This window comes from Rhodamnia argentea, chromosome 2 (assembly GCF_020921035.1).
Source record: "Rhodamnia argentea isolate NSW1041297 chromosome 2, ASM2092103v1, whole genome shotgun sequence".
Taxonomy (NCBI): domain Eukaryota; kingdom Viridiplantae; phylum Streptophyta; class Magnoliopsida; order Myrtales; family Myrtaceae; genus Rhodamnia; species Rhodamnia argentea.
This window is the reverse complement of record NC_063151.1, coordinates 13,700,259-13,719,045: the sequence shown is the minus strand read 5'-3', so window position 1 is coordinate 13,719,045 and position 18,787 is coordinate 13,700,259. Positions and strand designations below refer to the sequence as shown.

Here is an 18,787-nt window from a genome sequence, read left to right as displayed (position 1 = left end):
AAAAAAAAAAGGTGGTATAATGGCGGTTAGCCGGGGAGGGGGGGAAAGAGCCTTTTTTTTTTTTTTGGCAGTCCGAACCACGGTTCAACGGGCAGTTCCGGTTATTTCACGGGCCGGTTTCGGGTCCAAACCGGCCCGTGGCCATATCTAAGTCGAGGGCTTTTATTGAAAGACGGTCCACTTTGGAGGCTTTTTTGAATTTTTCCCTAGAAAAACTAAAGTAAGACTGGAATATATTGCCTTAAATGTTTGGAATATTCGGGAGGGTATGAAAATTCAATACAAAATTGAACAACTTGAGCACAACACCGATCTCTCTCTCTCTCTCTTTCTGTGGACTCTACAGATTGACTGATTTCCTCCCCCAACTCACGCTCAGCATCTCCCACTTTGCACCTTTTGAAGTCTCAACTCCGGCTCACAATCTCTGCACTTTTCTCCGACCGCCTCCTGCCTTTCAATTGTTCGTCGGTTTCATCGACAGGTCAGTCGCGCGATTGTACTGCATGCGGTCTCAAGTGCACAAGCGCAATCAGAGCGCACCCTCGGTTTTTTTCTTGTGACAATCTGCATGCCTGAATTTTCCCTTCTCTTCGGTTGTGCGACGTAAATTTGAAGTGCCAATTGCAGGGCATTCTGAAATGGACCTGATTCTGGAGGAAAAGGATGCAGCTGATTGGGTTTACCGAGGTGAAGGAGCTGCGAACATCGTCCTCGCTTACACTGGAACCACTCCAACACTCGTGAGTAGTTTGTTTGTTCTTCGAATTTGGGGCATAAAGTTAAAGATTGCGCCTGTGCAAATTGAAGCTCAATTCTCGAGAAATGGAGTGAGATTTTGTTGAATAATCGTTGAAATTGCTGCTGCAACTTCTGTTTAGTTTCAGAACGGAGAAGGGAGAGCCAATGCTTGATAAGTCCGAGGACGTTGTTCTAGTAATGTTTAGGGAAAGATAATGCTTGAAGAGTCCCACGAAGAAGTTCTGGGAATCTTCCTTTCTGACCACTGCAATCATTTATCGTTGAAAGTAGTACTGATAGGAATAGACCCCTTTCTCTTTACCCTCTGACCACTAATGTCAATGTCTTACTGTTGTTGTATATTACATTCTTTCACTTGCTTTTGCTTATCCAAACAAAAAACACAAAACAGAATCTTTGGGTTTTCTTTTTGTCTTGGGAAATGAATGAAGGATAGTAAGGGCCTACATGGCAACGATTCTAATTTCTAATTCTGTTTTTCGGAACAAAAAAGGATTAGAAACGTGTTTAGTAACGTAAATGATTCTAATTTAGTTTTGGAAATAGTTTTGGAGCAAAAACAAGAATAAAAAAAAGTTGATTCTGAAAAAAAGAATCACTTTTCATAAATACAAAATAGTATGAAGTCCCACATTTCTTATTTTTCCATTTAAATTCTAATCAAAATCACTTTTTCATATTAGAATCGTTGCCATGCAGACTCTAAGGATTGTGCTGAATCTTCACATAAATGGGTACACATTCACCTTTTCAGCTAATGAGGTCACAGGAATTTGATCTTAGATTCTTTTTAGTAACTTTTTCTTTTAGATGATGAAGAGATGTGATTAATTGGAGCATATTGGTGTGATTGCTGCTCTACTGTTTGTCTAGGTCGGAAAAGTTTTGCGGATACAAAAGGCTCCTGAAAATGAAACACACTGCTCCAATGGTTCCTTGAGCTTTTCCAAGCACGAACTTCTCTTGTGGAAAGATTTTGAAGAACTCGTACAGTCCCCAACAAAAGAAATTGCGGCCCAACAATATGCACAACATGTGATTAGCCCGTTATTAGGTTCAAAACATGTAGATGCTGGGGTATGTGCAGTGCTTTTCCTTGTGCTGTTCTTTTCCGAGTTGATTCTCGGGATTTATACTGTTGCATCGATTTTGATCTTTTGAGAATGCTATATTACTCCTGAGCCTTTGAATAGTTTAAATCCTTTAATTTTTTAAATACCTGGATCATTGCTCTTTGTCTAAGGCCATTAAATTGGTGGCTTTTTAAGTTGCCTTATTATCTTTGAGCCTTCCGGATTATTTGCTTGATAATATTTTGAGATTCATGCTTACCCCCTTTTAAAATCCTGCAATGGTGAATGTTGATTCTAGAAAGCTACTCTGGACCATTCAATCAGTACAGTGTTGTATGCTTTCGTATACATCAAAGCTCCTACTTGTTTACTGGTTGGATAATGAATGTTTACAATGGCATTATCAAAGATCTCCTAGCTCTAGCTGCTCTAGGATATATACATTATGCTTTGGTTTTCTGTTCACGTTGCCGATCGGAAAATGAATATTGATACACAGCAAAATATATCTCTTTCTCTCTCTGCCATCATTTCTGTCCCACTGCAGATTCGGGTCCTTGTATCTAGGGAATTTCTTGAGGAAATTGAGAGAAATATTAAGAGTCATCGTCCTGATTGGCGAATCGATGCTGCCATGGTTGATACACTTAAACAATCTGCACTCCTAATTTCTGACCATTCCCTTTTTCCTCATGGTGAGTACTTCTGTCCAATCTTTACCCTCATTTTGGGACTTTGTAGTTGACTAACTTCCTCCTATTCAATATTTACACAGTTATCTGACCAAAAATATATATATTTACACAGTTGTACTTTGACATTTTGAAGTAAGATGTCTCTATTAACTAAATAAAACATCTTCACCAATAAATGTCATTTTGTTGGACCCCACAACTGGCTTCTGTAAGCTTTAGGTGTAAAAGGAAAGATGTATGCAATGAAATTGCCAAGACTCTGTGTACATGTCCTCCACTATCTCTAGGATCCTTCACACAGAGATTATTCAAAAGTTTGCCATTTTACTGCTTCATTGATTTGCATCATTAGGCAAAGAGACATTGTATGAGCTCAATGTTAAGATGTCAGACTTATCCCAAGAAGCAAATCGCCTTGTTCATTAACAGGGTCTTGCAAATACAAGCTCGAATGAAGATTGTAGATGAATTTTTGCATGATCTCCAAGATTGAGTATTTGCTTATTATAACTATTTTGTTTCAGGTATCTTCAAAGGCAATGTCAGCATATCTGTAGAGATAAAGGTGCTTGACCTTAGCTACTTCTTTCTGCAATGATTAATTTGTTGCTTCTTTTTAAATCCTCTAGTTTCTGCAAGTTGTTCATTTGTTTTTGCATTCTTTTTTTTTTTTTTTTTTTGTGTGTTTTGGAGCATAGCCCAAATGTGGATTTCTACCATTCTCCAAATACATTGCCAGGCAGAATGCAATCAAGAGGAGCACTACTCGTTTTAAAATGCACCAAGTCCTGAAGTTCCGTCAACAACAGGTAATAGTTCAAGGTTCTTCTTTAATCTCAAACATTACTTTCCTTATACAGGTACCAAATAGTACTGCCACCTTGCAAAACAGCTTAAAAGGGGTAGCCACTTTTATAGAAGAAAGGAAGTAAAACTAATTGGATCTGTCAACCTATTGGATCTCATATATGAGGTTGTGCTTTGCTATTATGCCAAAATGCAGAGGTGGAAAATATTTTCTCATTTTACCAAGAAGACTCTATACCTTTAGGAGCTCCTGGTTTTCGATCCAAAAATCAGCCAAAGAGCAGCTAGAGAAGTCATTTAAGTCATCTTTTTCTCTTGTAGGAAGAGTCATCCATTCCCAGTCTATGTTGATCTCTTCTCCAAGGAGCCCATCTTACAATTATAATAATCACAGACAAAGCCCTTGTCCCTTTTATCTCAGTTAGCTGCAATGCACTAATTGTAAAAAGAGGTCCCATCTCTCTTTGTCAGTTTACATTTTTTTTTTGTTTTACTTTGTCAGTATACTTTGGTAGTTTCTTTTAAGTAACTCTTAGTAGATTCGAGCTATGATTTCCTTTCTCTTGGTATTAGCAAGCGTGCAGGCTTTTTATTTGGATTGTGTATGCCATGTTATGTAACTTAAGTCTGACCAGTACCTGTTGCAACGTTTTTTCCAGATACCAAATCTAAGTAAATATGATCCGTTGGATCTGTTCTCTGGATCCAAGGAAAGAATACATGAAGCTTTGAAAGCTTTGTGCAACAACCCGCAGAACAATTTCCGTGTGTTCCTGGATGGTTCTCTCATTTTGGGTGGGTTCGGTGGTGTTGCAGACAATTCTACTTCCGCAACTGCTGAAGCACTTGAAGGTGTACTTAAATATGTCATCGAGGCAGATGATGGTTTACGAATGACAAGTTTTCTTGAGCTTCTCACCGAGACAGTTTTTAAATCTGGAGTATTGGACCGTCTTCTTGATGTTCAGAAGCTTGATAATTATGATGTAGAAGGAGCAATTCATGCATATTATAATTTTATATCTCAACCTTGTTCGGTATGTGGAGGGTTGGGTGAAGACGAGGTGTCACCCAGAGCTACCTTTTTGCATGCCCTCCCTCCCAACGAGAGCTTGGAGATTGTGAAAAATTTTTTGATAGCTACAACTGCTAAAGATTGCAGTTTGATGTTTTGTTTCAGACGAAGAGAAGATGGTGGTTCAGATTCTTCATATGACATGGTTTACCTAGAGTCAACTAACCAAGTGTTTGATTATAAGGTAAAACATATCTTTTGTAGTTAAACGCAATGGCATCTTGATTTGGTCTTACGTTGTAAGAGATATAGTCTTTCTATCTTTAAATGCGCCTAGAGGTGGTAAAAAGGAACTAATACAATGAGATGTTACTTGAAAGTATGCAAATGTTCTCTTTCTATCTGGGGTTTTATCATGTTGCTAGTGTATTCCATGCAATAAGGTTCTTCATATAGACAATAAAGTATCTGCTATCATGATTTTGGTGCCAAATAATTCCTGGATTCTGGTCGATGCTGCTTCATAATTATCCACCTAGCTACCATCCGAAAAGGGTAAAAACCAACTGCTAGTATTGCAGTAGTTGCAACATGAATGTTGAGTTTCCTTGCTTCACCTAATCATGTAGGTGCATTTCATTGACCTGGATTTGAAGCCTTTGGAGAAGATGGAGCACTACTATGAACTAGATAAGAAGATTGTGAGCGCCTACACCGAGGCCCTGCAAAATGGACAGGGAACAGAGAACGATCATACTGTCAAATTGTATGAAAGTACACAATGATGGAGGACATTACTGTCTAGCTTAGGGATTACAGTTGTTGATGACTCTGTGGTAAGTGTTACATGTGTACCATTGAATGGTTGTAATAGTATTTGAAAGTTTTATGTGAAACCTCTCCAAAGGTTTGGATAGAGACTTGACCTGTGGGCAGAGATTCTGTTGTTTACTTAATTTTCAGTCCCTTCAAGATGGGAAATACTTACACTCTACATCGATGATAGCTCTTTTTAGCAAATGTTAGCAGCTACGAGTAAGCAGTATTCTGCTTCGATTATTACTTCTAGTTCAGTGTTACATTTATTTGTATTTGGCTAAAGCTGCCGGATGAACTAATCTTGCTCCAGATCCCTGGTTTCAATGACTTTTACTTTATGATTATGTTGTGCAATAGTTTTGCTCTGAAAGGTTTGAAATACCTTTATCGTCTATAAAGGAACCAGAGCTATGAGAGTCCATACTTTTCCAGAAGTAGCTGCTGCTATATGCTTAACCAGATGTTCTTCATCTGAAGGCTGGTCGTGGTTCAGATGTGTATTGGTTCTTGTATCATCTAGATACATATATGTACCTCTCTACACATGTGAATTCGATATTCTTTCCTTTTTATGCAGAGGCTCATGCAATTTTGACATGTTATGTGAACAACTGAGTTTCCAGTAGGAATTAAATGAAAAAAGAAAGTTGATATTGATGGGACAGTTTGTGGGCATGGCTTCAGAGTCCAGTAGAAAGTGATGGATTAACTACTCAAAGGGTCATACCATTCCATACCACATGGCTTATTAATTCATCCAGCTGGATCTTGACCTTTTGTAATTTTCTTTTTTTTTTTTTTGTTCTTTAGCCGTTTGCTAAATGTGCTGGATGAAGGGTTGCCCTATCGGTCCGTCAGTACTTTAATAAATGCAAGTTTTTTGTGTTTCTGGCGCAATATATGTGACATATCCTTTCAAGATTGGTTTCTATATTGGATGAAATTTAGCAATCTATTTTCTTGGTTCTGAGGATGTTGTGTAGTTGGAAATGAATGAACTGCCCGCCCGTCTTCTTAATAAGTTCATTAAGCAGACCAACAAACTGGGTGGTTTGTAGTTGTTTGTTTAAGGATATGAAGTCCTTATGAACAGGATGGAACCAAATGCAAGGTGTATATGACGTGCTTTTGAAATCAGTGGGGCTTCACTCTCTCTGTCTCTTGATAGCTTTATCAAGAAAAAGCATTCCAGTGTGGGTCAAGACATGCACCTCTTGAGCTAACGTTCTTCTATTATCAGGGTTGTACTGAGAATCTGATCCCTTCTATGACTATCTAATTAGCACTCTCTAAGAATCTGATTCTCTACTTCACTGGGATTTGCTGCAGATGGTCACAGAACTGTCCTCAAGCCAATATCAGCACGAGAGTGAAGCATCCATTCCACTGACAAAACCTTGCGAGTTCGTCTTACCTTTATCTTCTGAAAAACCAGGTATGATGAAAGTCCATGTGCTTATAGCTCTCTTATTATTTCCTACAGGATGTTCGGGCAATCTGGTGCAAGTCAGCCAAAATAAGTTCAGAAGATGTTCTTGATTGGGAATTAATACTGTCCTGACACACATTTACTTCCAGTTACCAACCCACCCTGCCAGTCCATTTAGTTTTCAACCAATGGGGCCCATTAGCAACGAGAGAGAGAGAGAGAGAGAGAGAGAGAGAGAGAAATTCCAGGTACAACTCAGGAGATTAAATTTGTGTTTCTCTAGTAGATTACACTGATACATCAGTTATATATGTAGCAGATTCTCTAGCTTTAGCATCTTGCTCCATTTGTCAGTAACCATGTCAAAGGTTTTTCCTTTTCTCCCTTAGTTTCTAATCTTGTCATCTTGCTGCTATAAGAAATGCCTTTAGTTGTCGTGCATGTGATTTCTGAATGGCTCATTTCCCTATGCGACTCTCTGCTCGCTCTGAACAGCAGTACGTTTTCCAGCTCTTAGATGCTCTGTTTCTGTGAATCAGAGTCTGAGCAACTTCTGACTGCACACTCTCTGTCGCAGAAAACCGTCGTGTCAGTGGAACTGCTGTGTTCAAAGTGCAGCCTCAAGGTTATGAAGTTGGTGGCTGCCATTGAAGGCATTACTTCCATTGTTCTTGACCCATCAAAGAGCACTGTGACAGTGATTGGGGAAGCTGATCCGGCAAAGATCATAATGAAGGTGAGGAAGTTCAGTAAGTCTGCACGCTTTGTGAGCATCGGGCCTCCCAAAGAAGACAAGAAAGATGAAAAGAAGGATGTGACGCCCAAGACTTGTCGGAGATGCGATGTCTGGTATGTAGTTGCAGAAGATGGCTACCACAATTACTGCTCCATAATGTAAGTAGGTGCCAATTTCATCATCGTTCGGGCCAATAAGAGCAACGCTTTGTTGCGGAAAGCATGGCCGGAATTGTGTTTACTGCTTGCGTGTCACCTGGGTCTTTGCTTCATCAGTGGAAATGACATAACCTGAAGACTACCAAGTATCTATCAATTCTTTCAGAACACATTTAAATTTTAGGGTTTTAACAGTGACGTAAATGAAAATTACGTGAAGAATCCCTTCCCTTTCTTCGCCTTCAAGGGAATGATTTGCCTCAAATTTTCATAAAAAGATACCAAGCACACTCCGTAGATTAGTCAGTAAAATGACACCTTCTGCGGTTCATCACCACTTGCATGCGAACTTAGTGCATCTCAGTGACACGAACTTAGTGCATCTCAGTCTTTAAATCACGTAAATCTCGTGTAAAACTCACCAACGTTAATGGTTAAGGTGCACTGATCTTACTTCCACTCGGATCACCCGAGAATTTTCCTGTGCCACTGCTGATACTTGTAAAAGATACAATGACTTCTTTATTTTGGACGGTTCATTCTGTGAAGTCTCTTTAAAAGAGGCTTAATACCCAAAAAAATTTCAACTTTAATATCGGTTTCAATTATATCCAAAAATTTGAGGTTTTTGAAAAAAACTTCAAACTTTTGCTTTTGTCTTAATTTTACTAGCCTAATATCCAAAAAAAATCCTCAATTTTGGCATTTTCCCCAATTTTGTACTAGACTTTTCTCTGTCTCATAAAAGATCTTCAACTGTTACTTTTTTTTCAATTCTACAATCCTTCCATCTACAATCACTATTAGTTAATTCTACATAACATTTTCACATTGTTAATGAATTATATCTCAACAAAACTATCATGAAAAAAATCCCCCAACTTATCTTCTATTGTCTGCTACCCCTACACATTGCCGATAAATACAAAGCTACTCAAGACAACGCGTTTTAAATTCTCCTCGGTACTCAATAGTCCAAAAAAAGGCTAGACGAGGAGATTTGATTATTTGGATGAACGATCTCAAATCTAGTCGTCCTTAAAACCTGTTATTTCCAAATTTCAAAGTTGGAACAAAAGTAAAGTTTGAGGATTTTTTATGAGATAAAAAAATTAGAATATAATTGAGATAGATGTTAAATTTGAGTATTCTTTTGAATATTAGACCCGTAAAATTTGGACAAAAATAAAAGTTAGATTTTTTTATGAGATAAAAAATTTGAATATAATTAGAACAAATGCTAAAATTGAGGATTTTTTAGATATTAGGGCCCCTTAAAAAATAGCATGAACTTTTATCATTAGGTCATAAAGTATCTAAGTGACATCGTCATCACACTATACACAAATATAAAACATGAGAAAAAGAAAGCTGGGTCCACAACCAAAGGCCTATCTCTTTCCTAGCGCAGCAGCCTAGGCCGTGTTAAAAGAAATTGAAATGACAAACATCGACAAACAATTCCGAATTGACAACGATCTAATGTAGATCAGTCCATCCAGGTCGATTTCTTTTGCTTTTTCCCTGAATTTCCCCGTCTATAACTCTCGGCAAGGGCCAGAAGAAGAATCCCCAGAGAGAGCTCTTTCAACTGCCTTCGGATGAATTTTTTCCAACATAAGTAGCTGTAGCAAGAAAGGAGGATACAGATTGAATTGAGTAGGAATAAAAGTACTCTCCCTCCTGGTGGCCGGAATGGATATCAACAAGGAGTCCCACTAACAGATGCAAGCAACTCATGGACGTGCTCACACATTCAACTGTTGAATATGTGTTACAAAACCACCCGGCATTCTCTCCACCAGCTGATCCAATATCTTCACCAGCACTTCTTCTGCTTCACAGACGAGAACAAATTAAACAATTGCTATCTTCAGATCGCAAGCAAAAATAATCTTCTGCGTCAAAATATAAGACAAATTGAATGCGCACGACCCAACCTGGCAAACTCATCAATGTTCAATTGGGTAAGAAAAGAAAACATGCACATGCTAAATTTGTAGATGCCCCTCTGACCTTATATTTGGCCGCATCGATATACGCAATAATTTCTTCTTGCCTCATCAACGATTCAAACAGCGCCTGCTCATGTGAAAGGACATCATTACAATAAAATGATAAATGCCAGAATTAGTATGCAATGAAGAGCCAATAAACAATCCTGAAAGAATTTTGGTCTTTACCTTTTTAGTGGCAATTAGCTCTGCCTCTAATGCATCTATGCGGGAAATAGCAGCATTCAGCAGCTCTTCCTTCTCACGTGGAATTGCAGCAGGCCTTTCATGTTGCATTCCTACCTTCTTTTCAAGTTCATCCAGCCTTCTCCAAATAGATGGGGGAAGATTACCCTCTTTATGCTTAGCAACAGTAGAAGACAGATGGGACTCCTCAACAGGATCAATGACAGATTCAGGATTATGACGATTGGAATTGGACATAGAGCCGCTGACCTTCTCAGTCAAATGGTATGCGACCGAACGGAAAAAAGCCAGGACAAGCATAAAGCAGGCCACTAGCGCAGCATGGACCTGAGTATAGGTTCCTCCTCCACATTTATCAATGCCAGGCACTGTAAACATCCCTGAAACACATATTACATGATCCAAGCTACCTCAAAATCATTCCACCATCTAGCTGGTGCCAGAAATATCCTCTCGAAACATTGTTACATGCCCACAAAATTGGACCATAGTCAACCAATCTCTTCACAAGAACGGTGCAAGAGGTTCAGTGCCTAACTACCATTATGTCACCGTCTCACATATGCTCTTATAGTATGATCTATATGAAGTGTCCCCTCCATGTGTAACAACATTGAATGAATAGTGATATGTGACATAATTGACATTGAATATTAAGGATCACAGTTTATTTCACTTCATACCCAACTTGTTTATGGACTACTTAATCCCGTATAGTAGGTATCAGAAGTATTTTCATTTACATGGATGAGTATGTTATAAAGGAGACAAGGTCCAAGCTCAACTTTCTCGCATGCCCCAACAACCAAGACAATAAGGGCATAGATGATCACCCAGTAAATTTATTGAGATTTCTGACCTCCAGAAAGGCTGTCTGTCTTCCCTGAACCCTGGACTACAGCCTCGTCAATCATAGGCCTACTTTCATCATATCCAGATAAGTTACCCACAGAAGTTCCGTTACTTGTCATCTTTGCCTAGAAAAAGGAATACCATGAATACCACTTGTAGCCATTGCATATATAAATATCATTCCGATGTCAAATTAACTTACTTCTTCAGTGAAAGGAGTCACATCTGGGACAACATAGCTTCTTTCTGCTCTGGGAGAAGCAATATCATCCACCTCAGATCCTGATGCTGCTGCAGCTGACGTACCATCATTTATCTAACTCAACAGTGAACACAAATTGTAAATAAATGATAAACTTAAAGCAGGATAAAACCTTAGTTTAACATTGAGAAACCTTTATCATTGGTAAGCTTATATAAACTCTTAGATAGCATGAATGAAAATTTGTGAAATGATTGTCAGCATCCAATTGTCTAGATCTCACTTTAGCAATAACATACCAGGGGACGGACCAGGGTATCACAAGAAGCAACCTCCTCATTAATGTTCTTGCCCATTGTTGTATGTCTGTCAGGTAGTGCTCGGCCATCAAGCACTATCTACAATAGCTCGCGCATGGAATGATAAAAATCATTAGCATGGTAATATTAAAAAAAATGCCTTCTCTTTTTTGCCAAAGTTAAGAATAAGGACTACAGTGTCTCACCTTTAATATGCAGGGATCTTTCCAGGGACCCTTGTCCGATCTCATGCAGCCACCTTGGTCAGCACAAGTACAGCCACCGCCAAGAAAATCTGGCAACTCACTGCAAAACTAGAATGTCTTAATGCTTAGAAGTACACTGCGAACTGAGAATGACCATTACAATCACAATGAATGCAAAAGCTCACCTTGCATCAATTACTTCAAGTAATTTGCTTCGATATTTGTCACTAAGAACCTACGCAAAAATACTGTAAATTTATATAAGGCAGAGCTGAATTTGCCGTTAAATGCTCAACTGGATATTGAACTTTACATGAATCTTTGAAATCGTCGTGGGATCAAGAAAAGACTTCACTGTGTTCCAGAGAAGCTTGAAACCAGGAGCAGCGTTAATGATGAACATTCTGGAGAGCGTCTGTATACATGTCATTTACTTGTTACAACACTTTGTATCTGAAATCTCCAGTAAGCCAAATATCAAAACCATAACTGATCAAGCCACCAACTATCAGAGAACAAGAATATCAGGAGAACAAATTGATTTAACATACTTCAGGGTAGTAATCACTGTCAATCTTCTGTAACCGCATGATGAGTTCACGTGCTTGTTTTGTAAAGTGCTTAAGACCCTGATGATATGTATAACAACCAAAGTTAATTATTTTAACGCCATAATAATTCTAGATAGACATCAAAGGAACTGTCAATAAAGTATCAATCAACATACGATGCCCTTAACATCCAAAATGGTTGTACTTGAGTCTATTTGCTTCTTTGCAGCAACAGAGCAAGCTGGGAACTTAAAGGCAACAGTTTTCTCAAACTCCTGAACATGGTATCTAACATAGCGATCCATAGTAGTCACTTGCATAAGCTTATCAGGGTTGACTTTTCCGAGTCTCTCAATATAAATAGGTCTTCCGTCTTTATCTACCCCATGATATGTCTGAGGGTAATACTGTAGAACTTCATTTTTCTCTCTGAACTGAAAATCCTGAATAAAGAAGAAAAATAAGAGGGTCAATTTGATGCAGAATCAGCTACAAAGTGACATGCATTACATTCAAGAAAGAAACAGATTGTTAAGCAATCAGCTCCTGAAAACAGCCTCATAGGCCAGCTCCAAAGAAGTTTCTAAACATAAACAGTATCACTCTTTAGCCCAGGATTCAAACTCTCAACATGTGAGAGAAATATCCAAGTACCTCCAAAATCGTGTCAGTTCCAAAGTCCTTCCTCCATTGAATCATTTCAGTCCACATAAGTCTTGCTTTCTCGATGTCAAATTTCCTTGCTTTCAGGAATCTAAAGAAAATGATGTACAGAAATTAAGAACAAGTTCAGCCTCAAAAGAATCGTTTAGTAGAACCAAAAGAAAAAGTTTCAAAGGATGACATTAAAACAAATACCAAATTGAAAAGCCACTGATGGACCTTAAGCTGAATTATTTTAAGTATTGACAAACCAGATGCACTAAGTTCATTTCAGTGCCAGCCATTCGCAAAAAAACTAGGAAGAAAACAGAGGGCTCTCTTTAACATATTAAGGAATTTCACATGATTTAGCACTACATAATGGAACACCATTTAGCAGGACATTCAACTTCAGAAGACAAATCGACAGCAGACAATGTCTAAACGTCAGCTTCCACCACATAATTGCTTGAAGACTAAATCTGGTACTGCTTAAGACAAATACATTTACATACATGATAAAGTTTTATGTCAGCAGCCCATTATTAGGTGGGGTCAAACACTTCCCGACATTCCAATAGAAACATAAAGAAGAAGAGAAAGAGATGACATGCAGCCCATCCCGTTGGCATGATAAACAATTATGCATTGGTTGAATGTTTGACTTAGAGAGAGGGGAATGAGAAATTAGACAGAGAACATCACCTCAAAAGCATATGATAATTATCGTGTCTTGGAGGTAGAAACCCATCCGAAATCAGCGCCTGTCGAAATTCATCAACAATCTTTTGCTCCTCAACATCCCGGACATCCTCGATTGGGGAGTATATAACTTGGCTATTATTGCTTTTCCTCTCGCCCCTTCTCTTGACGGAGAGAGACTGTCTGAACTTTTGAGACGCATTGATTGCTTTCTTTTTCAGACTGCCCATCCTTGTCCGCCGCTCCTCTCCAAAACTTTCGAGATCCCACTTCAGTTCTCTCTTTTCCTCATGGGCATCAGAGATCCCCTCATAACCTTAAAAATATATTTGCAGTCCAATTAAAACTCTCATTACTTGCACCCCTCTTTCCAACAGTTATGAATATTGGAACAAGTTCTTCACCCGTGATACAATTCAACTTTTGACGCACGGTATTCCACTAAATTTTTCCTTTTCTATGGAATGAGCTACAAACCACCCTCCCGGTCTTATATTGTTCACAACCAGCAGCTGCAACTACAAGATCAAACCCAGGGTAATAGTGACATTGCCTTCGTTAGTTACACGAGAATAACTGTCTCTGAAACCAATTCAGAGGTCCGAGCTTTCGCAAATACCATAGAAAGCAGAAGCCACCAGAGACTTCATTTACGAAAAGCGATTGCATACAACACCTGTCTACTGTCTAATGTTTCACAAAGACCACATATGCCGAAAACCAGAAAAGGTACAGTGCAGAAGCTCAATTTTATGCAAGAAGTAACCCTTTTCACAATCCAAAACAAAAATATCTAAATATAGGATGAATTGCCTGCGAAGAAGACAAGATGAAGCCAGTCCAACAAGGTACATACAAATTCAGAAACCGTGCGCACAGCAGTTAACGGAAAATTCCACCTTAAGAATGCCCTCTTTTCCGACAAAAACATCCAAACACATGCTAAAAAGTTGTGCACACAAGCAGTTCACGACCAACGAGCTCGGACAAGTCAGGCGAACGTAAAATCGCTGGAAGAAGGTGGGACTTACCACGCTCGAGCGAGCCGGACATGGCCTGCGTGTGAAGCTTTTTGATGAGCCAATTCCTAATGGACTCCAAGCTTCAAGGGGTTGGGTTTCATGGCGGAATTATGGAAACTTCATTTGGTTGTGTGACGGAGATCTGTTGTTCGATTTAAACACGCCAAAGCAACCGAGAGGGAGAGTGTCTGAGAAAGATTCGTGAAGAGGAGCGAATATGTGAATTTTGGCGGGTCCCTCTCGCCCTGTGTCTTTGCCAAGTGGCGGATGAGCGCCTCGCCTGGTGTTATCTAGCGTGGCCGCAGTCACGCCGCCTCCTTGTTGCATTGATTTTTGAGAAAAGGCAGTCATGTCACAATCCGTTCATTTAACCTCAAGAAATGTTCCGACCAAAAAAAAAAAAAAAACCTCAAGAAATGCAATTTTAACTGATTTTGTTATAAAAAAAATTTCTGAATTTTTTAATAATTGATTCATAAAAAAATAAACTAATCAAGAAAAATATTTTATAACAATAAAAAAATAATTTTTATCAAAAAATACCTTTAAAAGTGGGGAAATTGATTTTTTTTTTTTGAAAAGAGGAAATCATTTTTCTTTCTCTTTCCTCCCTCACTTCTTCACATTCCTTTTTTGGGCAATAATTTTTAAAAAAATATTACAAAATATTTTTAAAAATAAAAAAAAAGCCCATCTTTTCTTTATTTTATAAATTCATTTTAAGTGTTTTAATTATTTATATTTATAATATTTCGTATTTTTAACATTTTATATTTATTTTATTTATATTTTTTGCGGCTTATCTTTATAACATAATTAGTAATAATTAATACAAAAATTATAAGATCTATAATTCATAAATAATGTAATATGTAATTAATGAAAATATTCACAAAGGAAAATCCCAATACCAAACAAAAAAACCCACCAAAAAAAAAAAAAAAAAAAAAGGGGCATTCCCCAAACCCAGCCAATTGTCACCCAAAGGGATTCGCTCAACCTACGGCCCAACCTCCGCACAAACCAAATCCAATTTTCCTCCTTTTGCCCACAAAATAGTCGGACATAAACGGACAAAAATAAGACATATATTTACAATATATGAAATTAATTGAAAATATTCATAATGTAAAATTGGTAAAATATTCATAAAATAATGTTGTAATTATGCAATATTTCCGACAATGACCTAAATAATACTAGAAACCGAATAGCTGAGAAAGTTATTCTAATACGTCATCTTGAAATTTCAAATCCTTAGCTTTATCCGCCTTCTCATTATCCTCTCTCACAACACGACGGAAATACTATTAGGATTCTTTTCCTTTCTTAGAGTATATAACACTTGGCATCATAAATCGTGGAAACTGAATCGTGCATTCCAAGTTTAGATGACAAAACCTAACATGTATAGAAGACTTAGATACAAGGTCCCTAAAGCCATAAATGCATTTGCTCACAAAACTACAAATGGTTAGTTTGCTTGCGAAAGAGAAGATTATTTGTCCATGCCCAACGAATAACCTCTTATTTCAGGTCCCGATCGTCTAAGACAAGTGTTTGGTCGATGGGTCTTAGCGAAAAGATATCGTTGCCCTATCCGGGGCCACACTGAAGTCGATAAATCCATTAGTTGAGAACCGAAATCTCCAAATATAGCCAATATAAATAATTTATATATGAATATTTTCAATTAATTCATATATTGTAAATATACGTCTTGAATTTATGACCCAATCCGGTTTATGATCCGACCCGACATATTTTTGCAAAAAAGGAGGAAAAATGAATTGGTTCATGCGAGAGTGGGCCGATAGCCCAACTAAGTAACAAATTTCCTTTGCGAACAAATGGGGGCGGGGCAACGCCCAAATTTTTTTTGGGCTCTATTTTTTATACCGGCTAGGGTTTCTTTCGTTTGATTGAGGATTTTCCTTATGTGAATATTTTCAATTAATTACATAATTACAACATTATTTATGAATTATAGATCTTAATAATTTTTGTATTAATTATTACTAATTATGTTATAAAATAAGCTCCAAAAAAAAATATAAATAAAATAAATATAAACATGTTAAAAAACGAAAATATTATAAATATAAATAATTAAAACACTAAAAAAAATTTATAAAATAAAAAAAAAAAAAGGGCTCTTATGGCCCACCAACCGCTCAAGATATTTATTTTTAAAAAATATTTTGTAAATTTTTTTAAAAATAATTAAATTGAAAAAAACCCTCCTTTTTTAAATTATTTTTTGAGTTAATACCACAAAAAATTCAAAAAATACATCCATTGTGACACGAGTACCCCAAACAATTTTTTGTGTCACAAAAAAGTCTAAATTATGCCGATGTGACAAAAGTACCCCAAACTTTTTTAGCATAAAATTTTTTCAACTTATACCGGTGTGACAAATATACTTTGGATGGAATTGACATAGAGGGATATACATTCACACATTTATAAGTTTGGATTTTTTTTTTTTGTAATATAAAAAATAGTTGAGGGTATTTATGTCACAATGGCATAGTTTAGGGTTTTTTTGTGACAAATGAAAGTTTGGGATATTTGTGCCACAATAGACACAGTTTGAAGTTTTTGTAGCATTTACCTTCTTTATTTTTCTTTTTCTTTTTTGTTTTTGTTTTTGTTTTCGTTTTAGTTTTCTTTGTCTTTTTCATTATGATTTTGAAAAAATTATAATAATTTTTATTCTATTTAAAAACTATAATAATTTTTTTCTATTTTTTCTTTTCTTTTCTTTCTTCCTCTACCAATCTCCGGCCACGGTGACGCTAGATGACTAGCCACAAGGTGGAGCTCACCCGAGGCCAATGAGCTCAATCCTCGCCGACCTTGGGCCACTCATCCCTCGTCTGCGTTATTGACCCTTGCCATGGTCGGCGATAGGCAAAGGAAGAAAAAAAAAAAAAATTCAAAAATAAAAAAGTTATTAAAAATTTGAAATTTTTTAAAATTAACTATAAAAAATTATTCAAATTAGCGCCAGCTGTGCCACATAAGGCCGGGTCCACATCAATAAATTTCAACCAAACGACAATGGAGAAAATCAAATGAGATTTTCCTTCCTAAACAACGGAAAATATTTTAATTCATTTTCAAGTTTCAACTAAATATAAAAAAATATTATAAAGTAAACGACTTTTTGAAAAATATTTTTCAAAAACTTCATAATTTTCGTGGAACAAAAGGAACCCAAGTGTCACAAAAGGACTCATTAGAAGATTTTTAACAAAATTATATTGTAAAACAAAGAGATCACGAATTACATATTATCAATAAATACCAGAAAAAGGGCACATGCTTTACAAACAAAAGAATCAATGATGCATAAAATCAAATTAATAAGGTATAATGATCTATCCATAGTCGTATTCCGTATGATTTTATTCAATTTTGTCTTTGTACTCATTTTTTGTTGTTGATGTGATCCTCAAATGATATATCTACTATTAAAATTGGTTGTTCCATTAAATATTTAAATGAAAATACTAACGTGGATCATCAGTCTGTTCTCGTTAGATTTCTAGTGCTGATTTAATGGAATAATAAAAAAATTTTGAGAAAAATTTCAAAACCAGAGAGAGAGAGAGACGGGGACGGCGGAGGAGGCTCTCCTCCAAGCCCCTAGTGAGGGCCACCACCGGAGAGCACCGGGTGGGTCGTTGTGACCCCAGGGAGATAAGCCTCATATATGGGGTCATTATCCCCAAGAAGCAAGAACTGATATTATGGAAGATGCAGATCCGACTTTTTAATATAATCCAAACAGTCATAAAAGGAAAGACGAGTATGATTTATGGAATATTTGACAATTATTGTGAATTCCAATATAGAAGGTAAGGCATTCAAGATTACTTGCTAAAATCTTGATTATCACAAATTACGATTCTATCCATTTATAGCTATTTGTGGTCGTAGTCTACTTAAATGTAAGCACGGGTATTTTATATTGAAAGCCATTTACAACACCCAAATAAAAAAACACAGGAAAAACTGTCTCCAATTTAGCCCTACCTCTTATAAGGATTTTGACTAATTTTTCAATTCAAGAAAATTATCCAATCAATCCTAAACTTATTTTAACGCTACGTTATAATTGGACCGCTACGTGTTAGGGATTTCCGATGAAAATTGATCCGAATGACTACATTGAAATTTCGTGCAAAAATTTAATACTAAATTGACTAAATTAGAAAGTTTATGACTAAATAACATCCATACAATAGTTTTCGGACTGATTGGGTAATTAGTCTCTTTCAACCCATATGGCAAGGTTCGATGGTCCTATTTGATGCGATTGTGACATTGTTCTTTAACGGCTAGATTTGCCATTTTGAGATAGATAAAAAGTTACTTCATACGAAAAGAGAGTGAAAACAAATTCAACTCCATTAGTTTAGGAGCAAATAGAAACCATTTCGATTCCGCAATCCAATTAATTGGCTTGATTTGGTTTAAATCCAATTGAACCATTCTCAACACCTATGACATTTCGGTATTTATCTCTCAGAGACTGGACAGTGCTCAAAGAGTACTAAAAACTTCATTTTCAGCAACAACAAAAAATCATTAATTAGGCGGAACTT

General features: G+C 37.0%; 2 protein-coding genes across 8 annotated transcripts; one reads left to right on the top strand and one right to left on the bottom strand.

The window, feature by feature from the left end:
- Positions 1 to 211: 211 nt before the first annotated feature.
- On the top strand, positions 212 to 7,649 carry LOC115727374 (inositol-pentakisphosphate 2-kinase-like). Of its 6 annotated transcripts, none has more exons than XR_007197360.1 (10): positions 217 to 484; positions 619 to 743; positions 1,636 to 1,839; positions 2,383 to 2,530; positions 3,055 to 3,095; positions 3,229 to 3,339; positions 3,997 to 4,596; positions 4,982 to 5,183; positions 6,500 to 6,606; positions 7,178 to 7,649. XR_007197360.1 is itself a non-coding variant. In XM_048273915.1 (8 exons), the coding sequence occupies exons 2-8, from the start codon at positions 642 to 644 to the stop codon at positions 5,135 to 5,137; spliced, it is 1,362 nt and encodes a 453-aa protein (XP_048129872.1). In that variant the 5' UTR covers positions 217 to 484; positions 619 to 641; the 3' UTR covers positions 5,138 to 5,414. The 6 variants fall into 6 exon arrangements, 1 of the variants encoding a protein (XP_048129872.1); XR_007197358.1 differs by having other exon boundaries at positions 4,982 to 5,188; positions 6,501 to 6,606; XR_007197361.1 differs by lacking the exon at positions 7,178 to 7,649 and adding an exon at positions 6,750 to 6,848 and having other exon boundaries at positions 4,982 to 5,188; positions 6,501 to 6,606.
- A 1,148-nt stretch (positions 7,650 to 8,797) lies between these two features.
- Positions 8,798 to 14,368, bottom strand: LOC115727373 (phosphatidylinositol/phosphatidylcholine transfer protein SFH6-like). Of its 2 annotated transcripts, none has more exons than XM_030657587.2 (14): positions 14,181 to 14,368; positions 13,153 to 13,465; positions 12,460 to 12,559; positions 11,982 to 12,248; positions 11,806 to 11,883; positions 11,568 to 11,669; positions 11,440 to 11,489; positions 11,255 to 11,354; positions 11,049 to 11,147; positions 10,750 to 10,863; positions 10,555 to 10,672; positions 9,678 to 10,075; positions 9,511 to 9,576; positions 8,798 to 9,328 (listed from the first exon to the last, which is right to left on the bottom strand). In XM_030657587.2, the coding sequence occupies exons 1-14, from the start codon at positions 14,200 to 14,202 to the stop codon at positions 9,314 to 9,316; spliced, it is 1,842 nt and encodes a 613-aa protein (XP_030513447.1). In that variant the 5' UTR covers positions 14,203 to 14,368; the 3' UTR covers positions 8,798 to 9,313. The 2 variants fall into 2 exon arrangements, with proteins under 2 accessions (XP_030513447.1, XP_048129871.1); XM_048273914.1 differs by having other exon boundaries at positions 9,678 to 10,039.
- Between the last annotated feature and the right edge of the window lie 4,419 nt (positions 14,369 to 18,787).